This window comes from Vigna angularis, chromosome 4 (genome assembly GCF_016808095.1).
Source record: "Vigna angularis cultivar LongXiaoDou No.4 chromosome 4, ASM1680809v1, whole genome shotgun sequence".
Lineage (NCBI taxonomy): Eukaryota > Viridiplantae > Streptophyta > Magnoliopsida > Fabales > Fabaceae > Vigna > Vigna angularis.
Genome location: NC_068973.1, coordinates 25,193,933 through 25,205,626, shown reverse-complemented (window position 1 = coordinate 25,205,626; position 11,694 = coordinate 25,193,933). Strand labels below are relative to the sequence as shown.

Sequence of the window (11,694 nt, the reverse complement as noted above, 5' to 3'; positions counted from 1 at the left end):
AGAAAATTAACGCCATCCATAGCATTTAACGGCAAAGGCTTTATTGATTCAAAATTTATCAAAACAGGGACCCAATTGAAAATATTCATAATACGAGGACCCAATTGATACAAATCTGCATAAATAGAGACTTTCGAACCTATTAAACCTATTATTTATTCATTTTAACAATTACTTGTTAAATTATATTTTTTAAAAGTGGAAAATCATTTTAGAATTCAGTTTTTCTATTTTCCAGCATATTGATTATCAACTTAAATTGGGTTCTCGGAAACCAAAACTCTAACAAGAAGAGTAAATAAAGTTGGTTAATCTTTTAAAAAACTCAGAAAAAAATTCCCACCTCTGAAATCTATTGGTCTGTCTCAGTTGTTCGTTCTTATCGCTGTCAGCTCGGCACACAAAACACACAAAAAGTTCAACCCAAAAAATAAAGACAGAGATAGTATTTTGGATTTGCTCGCCATGCAGAATATGGGTTTCTCATTTTACTGTGTGCTTGTCTATATGCAGAAGATTAGTGTGTGCTACTGCGTGGACTGCTTTTATCTACAGCGACGTCATAGTTCTTGAGCACGTTAAATGCAACCCTCACATCTTTCAAAAGATAAAAACTTTGTCTTATTTTCTCTTCCTTTTTTTTTCCTTTGCTCCTTCTGAACAAGCCAGCTTCAATGGAGCAACTGTACTGTGCAGTGAGGGAAGATGAAGAGGGAGAAGAACAACAACAACAACTGCAAGATGGTGCAGCTTTGAAAGGAAGACAATCCCTGCAACAGGGAAAAGATGGTAGTATTACCAATGCTGAAGCACCTTCCTTTTTTTCTTCAGTGGGAGAACACTCTTTTCCTCATGAAGAATTTATCCTCATGGGGCGCACACCTTGGACTGAAAAATCTTCCTTTTCTCAAATTTCTCGTCATTTTTTGCCATTTCGATTTTTGTAATAGTAAGCATACCATCATTTTTTTATGCATGAAGGAATGTGGAAATGTCACCACTGCTCATGGACCAAGCAATTTGACAGTCCTTGGAATTTGCGGCGTGGGAATCTTAATGGCTACTCTGACTTGCTCATGAATGTTAAAACTATGATTCAACATGGACAATGTATTGTGTGTGAAACTAAAGGTCAGTAGGTGCCGAGATTTCTAAGGCACATATAGCAGTTAGATCTGATCCGTGTTGCTTCACAGTCTTCCAAATTCCAATGGTATGAACCTCCTTATTGACTTCCAGAGGGTAGAGACTTTACCCAGCAGAAGCAACTTTTTCTTGTGAAATCTTGCTGGATCTAATTATGCCACTTAATTTTTAACAAGTTGGGTTTAAAGGGCCCTTGTAGTTGTTGGAATGTCTACATGAACCATGCCCAATCTTTGATCAGATGTTTTCTAAGTGCAAATTTTGACTTTGTTTAGGAGTTTGCTTAAACTTATGGTTAGAAAGTTTCTTGTGTATTCGTAACTGTGGTCATTTATCCAGTTACTTGTGTATTCGTCTTTTGGTTTAAAAATTTAGTAGAAATATGCAGAACATCGGCTCAATCTATCATGAGGTATCCCATACTTGAACTCATTTGTAATGTTTATAATTATGTTCTAATACACTTTAGGAGTTATAAAAGCATGAGTGGAATTCATTACAAAACGAAGTACGATTACAAAATTTTATGATTTTTAATAAACTTCTCCTATTTATATAATGCTAAGATAGTAACATTCTTCATACACGGAGCATGAACTGTCATGTGTGGCAATTTGGAATTGAAATGATTGTTTGTGGCATGCTTGCAGGCGACAATATTGATGGTGCAATGTCTGCTCTGTCAAGCAATGGAGTCAACAACATGGAAATTGTTGATGAAAAAGTACCTTCCTCCGTAGCAGAGTTACCTTCACCTAATTTGACAGAAGAAATTGACCAGCAACTGAAAGAATATGATGTTGAGGCAGTGTTGGCAAAACAAGGGACACATGACTTGTTTTGTCCTAATTGTAAATCTTGTATTACTAAAAGGGTTATCCTAAGGAAGAGAAAAAGAACTACTCCTATTCCTAACATAGACACTAAAGCAAAGCGTGACAAGTCAGCCATTGAGGTAGTTGATAGTTCTGTAGATGAAGGCAACCAAGGTGATCATGCAATTGCAACACCTGATGATGTAGCTAGAGTAGAACCTCCTGCTGATAATTTTGAGCCCGAAAGAGAACCAGAAGTGTTCAGATATTTATCATGCTTCAGCTTCTTTATTCCTATAGGTAAGTTGATCACCTTTCTTGAGGAAAATTTATTAGTATGTAAATAGCTAACAAGACTAATTTTGTTTATAGATGATTTTAAGTTGTAAATATATAACGATCTAATATATACATTCGTGTCTTCGTGTCCTACATTTTGGAGAGACTACACATGTTGAAGTGTCTGTGTCGTGTCTGGTGTCCGTGTGAGTATATGTGTTACATAGATAACATATCATTCACATGTTTTGGGAGATGGCTATGGTTAATGGTTATCAACCCAATACTTATGGTGCTTATGTGATAATCATCTATTTGTGCTAAAAAATCTAGTTACTTTGGCAGGAAATGGATTCAAACTGTTCCCAAGTTTTGGGGGTAAGCCTGAAGCTTCACAAAAGCTTCCGGTTGTACCTGCATCCAACGTGGAAAATCCTTCAGTTGTTGCAGCTTCCAATTCAAATTGGTTCTTCACTCTGTTTACTTCAATCAAGAGAAGAATAGCTAGTGCTCAAGGTAATTAATAATAAATAACAAACAATTACTACTATTGCAGTCATTTTCACAGTGATGCTTTCACAAACATAAGACCCGCCAAGGTATTCTTTATTATAGTTGTCATTTTCTAATAAAACCTGCAATTTCCTATTTCTATACATTCCCTGTGGTCAACTTTACCCTTTTCTCCCGTATATCTGATCTGACAATTTTTTAATAATGAGATCTTTCTTCTTTCAATTGAAAATCCTGTTTTTTTGACATCTTGGTGTAGGTGATGCTTCTAGTGAAGATTCTATAGCAGATCCCACTTCAGTTGAAGATTCTAGAATTGATAATCCATTGAAAATAGCTCAGAATAGTTATTCTTCTTTGATGAAAGAAGCACAATCACCAGAACAATCATTTGACAGTGAAGTAGTTGCAAATGATGTAGCTAGAGACAAACAAAATTTCATAGTAAATGGCTCGATTCCATCAATTGAAGATTTGAAGAAAGTTGAAACGGGTATTGAAGACGAAATAAAACCTTTTGTTGCAAACGAAAAGAATGGTATGAAGACAAAAGAACTCAAATTAATAATCAATTAACAATAATTCTGATCCCCTTAGTTGTTCTGTAAGCAGTGTTAATATTTTTTGTGTGTGTAATAACCGTAAGTATGATTATGATGTAGTAATGTGAGGTTTTTGTTGAGGCAGAAGCATTTGAAACCGCTACATCCCAGGCAGCTTACGTTCCAACTGAAGGAGAAACACATACTGAAATCTATATTGCGGAACAACCAAGGGCTGAAATTGGTGAGCACCAAGAGTGGGGAATACTTAAAAGCATTGTGTACGGTGGTTTAGTTGAATCAATCACTAGTCTTGGGGTTGTGTCATCTGCTGCTTCTTCTGGTTCTGCTCCATGTAAGTGCTTCCATCTATCTCTCACTGGGGGAGGGTTTTATGGTGTCACTGATTTTTACACTGACATCTTATTATCATAGTCTATCATGTATGGTAATCTGAACTTTCTGCACCGACATAGCCATCTTAAATGTTATGGTAATCATAATATCTGGAAGTTGATACTGTAAATTTTCTTACATTGACACTATGAAAATTAATCCCTAAACTTATTCGGTTCTTAAAGTATAATTTAACATAGAAACAAACAAGAAAAAACTGTGCTGTATTCCATGTTTTATGAGTGGTGATCTAAATTGCAAGAATTTTTATGTTACATTTTAAAATTGAGTAACAATGTGTAAATATTTTTCTTTTATGAGTATTGTAGTGAATATTATAGCATTGGGGTTGGCGAATCTCATCGGTGGACTTTCTGTCATTGGCCATAATGTGAGTTGCCTTCCATTTGTTGCTTATTTACAGTTCTATTATGGTTAAAGCTCACTTCTTTCTTTTATATATTCGATGTATTCTGGTAGTATTGTTTAGATCACAGTGCATGACTGCATGATGTTAATGTCATAACTCCTTTTTCTCCTTTTCCAGCTCACTGATTTGAAAAATGGTCATTCTGGAGGGAATCCATCACAAGATCGATATGAAGAACTACTTGGCCGTAGAGAAAACTTCACAGTTCATGCTTTTCTAGCTGTGTTATCATTCATAATTTTTGGTTCTGTCCCACTTGTTGTCTACAGCCTCTTAATTTCTAAGCACTACTATGATGAATATAATATTGCAGCTGTGGCAGCCTCTTCTGTTGTGTGCATCATTCTTCTTGCTATGGGAAAAGCTTACACCAGCACACCACCCAAATCCTATATCAAAACAGTGCTGCATTATGTTAGCTTGGCACTTGCAACCTGTGGAGTCTCTTACATAGCTGGTGATCTAGCTAAGGTTCTCCTAGATAAAATCAGTGGCTCAGAATCTGGTTATGTTCTTGCCATGCCCTTGTCAGACACAACAAGAATGGAACCAGCGTGAATGTCTTCTTCAAGCTTATATTTCAATGTTCCTGCTTCTGCTGCTTCTTCTAGCTTCTTCTAGCCAAATAAGGATCCAGAAAATATGTGGTTTAGCTGTTAGTGTTCCAAGCAACGTTCTCAATTTTATAGTTTTCTTGGATTCGTTTGTTAACAAGTCAAGGAAAACTGTGTCTTCTTTTATCAGCAAAGTAGCTAAAAAGTTGTTTAAAAAAACTGTGCTCCGTGTGTGGAATAGTTATGAAAAAAAAGATACTTTAATAGTCGTTTATATGTTTAATCAATTGCATAAAATAAGTCGTATGTTTAAATATTCAAAAGTAACTCTAAAATATCATTTTGCTAAGATTGTATGCCAAAAACACAAAATGGTGCAATTCTTTTTCAGAATTACCTAAAGATTTCGAAAAAAAAATGGATAAGTCGAATTAAGTTGACAATTTTGTTGTGAAGTTGTGTCAAGATGGCATAATTTTAGTTTAAATATTCTTAAAGTTAAAATGTTATCAAATTGGCATGATTTCAATATAGTGCATTTAGTTTAGTTTTGATAGAAAACGTGCTAAATAGGCATAATTTCGGTTTAGTGTATTTTAAACTAAAGTTATGTTAATTTAGCACGACTTTTAACTTTAAAAATACTTTAAATTAAAGTCTTGTCATTTTTATATGATTTTTCATAAGAAAATTGTATCATATTGACACTATTTATGTAGTATTTTTGAAATCTATCCTTATTTTGATAATTAAAAAACAAATGCAGCAAAATGATGCTTTTGTCCCAAATTACTTATGAGATAAATGACAACTTGTTTTGTAATTGTACGATGGTATAAAAGTATTTTCCAAATGTTAAAGCATAATTTTTCTCCACTTATTTTAGTTTAGTTTTAAATTTTTTGTAAAATTATTTATATTATTGTGTAGGATGTACTTCATTTTGTTTTTTACCATTAATCTATACAAATATTCAAAGATTTAATGTAATATCACATTTAATATTATAAAAATACTATATAAAAAATTATAAAATCAATAAACCCAAATCAAATAGACCTAATATATAATGTATTAATACACTTATCCTAGAAAAAAAAACTATAATAATAAAAAATATATACAAACCAACTATGGTGGATATGAGTTTTTCTTAAAAAAAAACTCATAGAAAACAACTATTAGGAGACTATAAAACTACTTAGAAAAATCTCTACCTTATACTAGTGGCATGTCAACACCTAACTCCTCATATGCTCACACCGTGAACTAATCATAGCAAAAGAAACAAACAAAACACAAAAAGCATAAGAAACATAAAATAATAATAGGGTAAGCTTGTGTGCAAAAGAATTATCCTAAAATATTTAAATTATATCAATTATAAACTAAGCATGTATAAAATAGAATAAACAATATATTTTCACCCAAAAAGTTGACATTAGACTCAATTATCCAAATATATGTCTTTGACATTGAGATTCACTATAGATGTGAACTTGTAGTAGTATTTATGTTTTGTAGAATCATAAACAAAGGGGTTATCACCCTACTACTTACAAGGTTAGTCCCCTTTGCACCTAGGGGACCAAATGGTCTAGTGAATAGGACCTCCTATGACTCTCACCACATAACTTGTTTTGCTTTATTTGAGTGTGAATAGTTATTAGAGTTCAGGATACTTCATTACTAACATTCATATGTCAATGCATACACTAAAATCATCACCACAAAGAATTTCTCCTTCTTTCAATACCATCATAGTATTTGTCTACAACCATATTATCACTTCAATCAACACCATAATAATCATAAACATATATAAAATCGATTATAAATCTATTTCAAATGACCAAAGAAGAAAAAGATCCACCATACAAACTAACACTTAGATAGGGTGCTCAATGCCAAACTGTTGATAGGGGGAGCCATGTGAGTGCTAAACCAAAATCTTGTGTTTGTTTTTTATGATGACAACACATTGACTGTAACAACTCAGATGTTTGTCATGACATAACAGAAATGTGTTTTCTGTGTTTAATATATAAATGCTTATTGATGATTAATGCATATGTTGGACATATTGTTGTTTCTACATAATACTGTGATTTTGATGTGATTATATCTTTGTACGCATATTGTATGTTTCTGAGTAATGAAAACCACAAGCACAAAAGCTTAAGTTTTGAACTGTGGAAAAATAGCAAGTTTGAATCGATTACATTAGTTGGTGAATCCATTAAAACTCATTTCTTTGTACATATCATTTCAAATGTGTTGTGATGAGTTTTTGAAGAGAAAAAGTTTTCAAAATTTGTTTAAGTGTTAAGCTTAATCACATTTTATGTAATCAATTAAGTATGTTATCTTTTGAAAACTATTTTCAGCTTAGTCAAAAATGCTCTAACGGTCATATTTTTTAAATATGTTTGACTAGCATTAAATGAGAATCGATTACATTAATTGTGCTCTAAGGGTGTTTTTAATATCAAAATTAAGTATAAAAATAACGTTTTTTCAACCGTTATCACAACCCCAAACTTGAAACTTTGTTTGTCCTCAAGCAAAATGTAACTTGGCTTAAACAAAATACTCATACTATAATGTTCTAGCACACCAAAAAGCATTTTTCTCTTAGGACAAGTAAATCACTCATGAATGCTCATCATAGAAAGATTAGTCAAGATATAATGATGGTTTAGCCAATCAAGCGTCAATTATGGTGCTCACATAATCAAGACATACACAATAGATGCAAACCTCATGAATAATCAACCAACCAAGCAAAAATGTTATCATATAGTGCATGGAACAATTCCTCACCAAAGACAATGTTTCACTCAAGCACTCAAAATTGTTTCACTCAAACTCAAAGGTGTATAGTGAGGTGTCACTCTTACACTCTACCATTACAATGACACATGAATCAACTCTGCCTTTATTTAACCACATATCAAACATACTCACAAGCAAGTTATCATCACAAGGACTTTTCAAGGCTTGTATTGAGGGTCAGGCTAAGAAGAAAATTGGTTTTTTCTAGACAACAAAATCCTTGAGTTAAGAGAGTGCAAAATTCATTTATTCACATTAACAATAATCTTTCTTTCTCCTTTTATGTGAGAAACCAAATCTTCAACTTATTCCCAACTTTCCTTTCATTGAGCTCAACCTTTTCTTTTCTTTCTTTTCTTCTCTTTTCTTTTTCTTTTGCTTTTTGCTTTTGCTCAATGCTCTTTGATAAAGTTCTTTCCGGTTTCTTACCACCCCAAACTTGAACCATTCTCCATTACCATAAAACATATTATACTTAACTCAAGGTAAGGATTTCAAAAACGGTTTTTCCAGTTTTCAAATTTAGGCTCAAGGTGCAAAGGTTAGAGAAAACATTGATCTTTATTGGGTTCACCTATAAACATTAGCTCTAAGGGACAAGAAAAATATGGCCTTGATCATTTGTAACAAGCAAGCAAGTGGTTCAATCATAGAAAATTAGGCAAAATCAAGCATCTTCCAAATCAATTGCACTCAATCAATCAAAAACTCTAGAACCTAATCTCTCACAGGTTAACTCAAGTTCCACAATTTGATAAACATCCTGCCCAGCATATTAATCACAATTGAAATCATGCATCTGTTTTTAACAATACTATGAGCAACCACCATCTATGCTTAAAAGCCTCACCAATCATTAACTCAACATGCATCATAGAACAATAGAGCAAACACAAGAATATTACTCATCACAAACAACAGTTTATCACATCATACCAACCATTGCACACAACTCATTAAACCAAGTACATAAGCAAGCTAACATAAAAACAAAGTAAACACAATTCAAATAAGCATGAAAATAAAACAAAAACATAAAAATCCTGATCCAACAGTATCCATAAGTAGATGATGTTAGTAACATCCATCAGTATATCTCTAGTACCATAACATCCATCAGTATATCTCTAGTACCATAGCATCCATCATTATGCTCCATCAGTAGATGTTAATCTTTCTCATCTTCATCCGCATCCATTAGTAGAAGCCTTCAGTAGCATCCATCAGTAGACGCTTAATCACATGGCATCCATCAGTAGATGCTTAATCACATAGCCTCCATCAGTAGACACTATCATTCATCACCCTCATAGCAGCATCCATCAGTAGATGTTGTCATTCCTGCAAAGCAAATTCAAATCCAAACCAAAAACTCAGAAATTGGGTTGCCTCCCAATAAGCGCTTGTTTAACGTCACGAGCCTGACAAAATTAAGCACAATCTCCATCTATGATGTTGGTGTTCCTTTTGATTTCATCACACCAACTTATCTACAACATCTTCTTGTTCACCATCTTTACCCTCCTAGAATAAGGAGCCTCAATCTCAATTTCATTCTCTTTGATATCTTTAACCACTTCATGCATAGAATCTTGTTGACCATGACACTTGAAGGATGGCACTCATGATGACAAATTTATGAACACCGAAAACGGTGCCACAAACTTGTTTAACAATCGGCAAGTGTGACTGAATCGTATCAAGTAATAAAACTAGGTAAGACCAAGTATCGTTTTCCCAAAGGACTCACGGCCTAGTTAGTTATCTGATTTGTTGATTATTTAAGACTTGTGAACAATTGATTGTAGGTTTTTAATGCAAAAGACAGTAATTAAACATGTATGCATGAATTTGATCAATGGCAAAAAGAGTAAAACAAACACGTAATGAATGATATGGATGAGTATGTTGTTGGGGTTATCAATTTCATCTTATCCACTCTCATATACTTTAGGAATTCATCAATCTTTTCATCAATGTTAATGCCACTCTCTAAATTACCTTGTCAAGAAGGCCTATCCTTAACTACGAGTTCATACAATTCCTAGCATTCCTAGTATTCCTAGTAATTAGTTCTGAAGTGCAGGAGCTTAAAGGCAACCAATATGCTATTGGGAGAAATTCCCCGGATATAGACTTCCCCGTACGTTCCCATATCGACAAAATCAATGATCATGACAATGAATGAGTTAAACAATGCAAGCATTAAGCAAAGAGGAAAAACCCTAACTACTGATGAAAGAAAGCATGTATCTCAAATAAGATGTTTAAACACAAATTCCATATATGAGAGTTTCACAAGATTACATTGATCCCCCAACAACAATACAAGGTTTAGTTCACCATATTCATGGTGAATCTAGATGAACAATAATGAAAGAATGAAAGATAAAACCCTAGAAAGGTAGAGAGGTAGCCTGAGCATCCAAGATCTTCCTTCAAAGGGGTGGAAAAGAGAGTGTTTGCTTCGTCCCAGCCAAAGATACAAACCCTAGGAACACCTAAAGCTTATATATTGTTCGTAATAATACAGAAAATTAGGCCCAAGCCCAAAATAGTGCCGCTCAACGGTAAATTACCGCTCAGTGGTAAGTGCGTGAGTTGGTTTCCTCCCCTTAGCGGCCTTTGCACCCCTCAGCGGAGCCAACGTGGGTTTTTGAGTGCCGCTCAGCGGTAAACTGCCGCTGAGCGGTGGTTGCGGCTTCTTCTTTTGCACTTTTTGATGTCTTTCTGATTCCATTTCTATCCTTCTTCACTTCTTTCACCAAATTCACCTCAAAACCTGCATAAAACACTGAAATCAAGCATAAACCTGTCCAGCTCTCTTATTTCTAAAAATATAACCAAAAGCATGATTTCAAGCTAGTTTCTAAGTGTTAAAGGTTGCTTTTAGTATCAAATTTAAGCATGAAAATAACATTTTTTCAACTGTTATCACTCAGCGCCCTAAATGGGGCGCCCAGGCGCACCCTACGACCTTCTTCAATCTTCCTCTCTTGATGATCTTGTGCTCCTAGTAAAGATTTTCAAATTTTATCCTGCAGACACTAAAGAACATTGCACTAGAGCACCCAATTAGCACAAACAGATAAAAAAAATTAAAAAGATGAAGAGATAGAAAGATAAAAAAACTAAAAAGATAGAAAGATAGAAAGATAGAAAGATAAAAAGATAAAAAGATAAAAAGATAGAAAGATAGAAAGGTAGAAAGATAGAAAGATAAAAAGATAGAAAAATAGAAAGATAGAAAGATAAAAAGAAAAAAATATGAAAAGATAAAACTATGAAAAGATAAAAAGATGAAAAGATTAAAATAAAAAGGTAAAAAGATAAAAAGGTAAAAGGATAAAAACATAAAAACATAAAAACATAAAAAGATGAAAAATAAAAGATAAAAAGATAAAAAGATAAAAATAAAAGATAAAGTCTAATCGGTTAAGAATCACACAAAAGAATAGTTATACCACGAGTCCCCAACAACAGCGCCAAAAACTTGATAAACAAATTTTTAATCCCCGAAAACGGAGTCAAAAACTTGTTAAGACCTCGGCAAGTGTACCGAATCATATCAAGTAATAAAAAATGGTAAGACCAAGTATCGTTTCCCAAGAGACTCACGGCACTAAACAGTTATGTGATTACTAAACTAATTAAGACTCTAAAGAACAAATTTTGGGGTTTTTGGATGCAAATGTAATAAAATAAACATGAATGCAATTTGATCAATTGAGGCTAAACACAAGAATGAATGGATGAAGTTGATGATATTGTTGTTGGGTTTAGATTTCACCTAATTTACTCTCATGCATATATGAATTCATCTTCTTCATTAATGTTAATGTCACTTTCTAATTTACCTTAAACCCGATGTCTCGGTGAAGAAAGCCTACTCCTAATTACTAGTTCACAATGTCTTGTCTCCCTAGCATTTAATCATGCATTGCATTCGCACAGAAGCTTAAAGGCAATCGATCCTCCTATTCCTATGTCTAGGTAATATTGCTTCCGGGAAAATTTCCCCAGTTCTAGATTTCCCCGTATGTGTCCATATCGAAAAAAATCAATGATCATGCAATTGAATGAGTTAAACAATGCATGCATAGAGTCTAGAGGAAAAACCCTAACAATTAATGAAGTAAAGCATATATAATCAAGAATAATTTCAATACATGAGAGTTTAAGAG

General features: G+C 33.6%; 1 protein-coding gene across 3 annotated transcripts; it reads left to right on the top strand.

The window, feature by feature from the left end:
* Positions 1–539: 539 nt before the first annotated feature.
* LOC108329968 (membrane protein of ER body 2) lies at positions 540–4,958 on the top strand. 3 transcript variants are annotated; one of them, XM_017564387.2, is made up of 8 exons: positions 540–789; positions 982–1,131; positions 1,797–2,261; positions 2,586–2,756; positions 3,013–3,291; positions 3,441–3,650; positions 4,021–4,082; positions 4,239–4,958. In XM_017564387.2, the coding sequence occupies exons 1-8, from the start codon at positions 675–677 to the stop codon at positions 4,677–4,679; spliced, it is 1,893 nt and encodes a 630-aa protein (XP_017419876.1). In that variant the 5' UTR covers positions 540–674; the 3' UTR covers positions 4,680–4,958. The 3 variants fall into 3 exon arrangements, with proteins under 3 accessions (XP_017419876.1, XP_052733007.1, XP_017419877.1); XM_052877047.1 differs by lacking the exon at positions 982–1,131; XM_017564388.2 differs by lacking the exon at positions 540–789 and having other exon boundaries at positions 989–1,213.
* Positions 4,959–11,694: the final 6,736 nt, after the last annotated feature.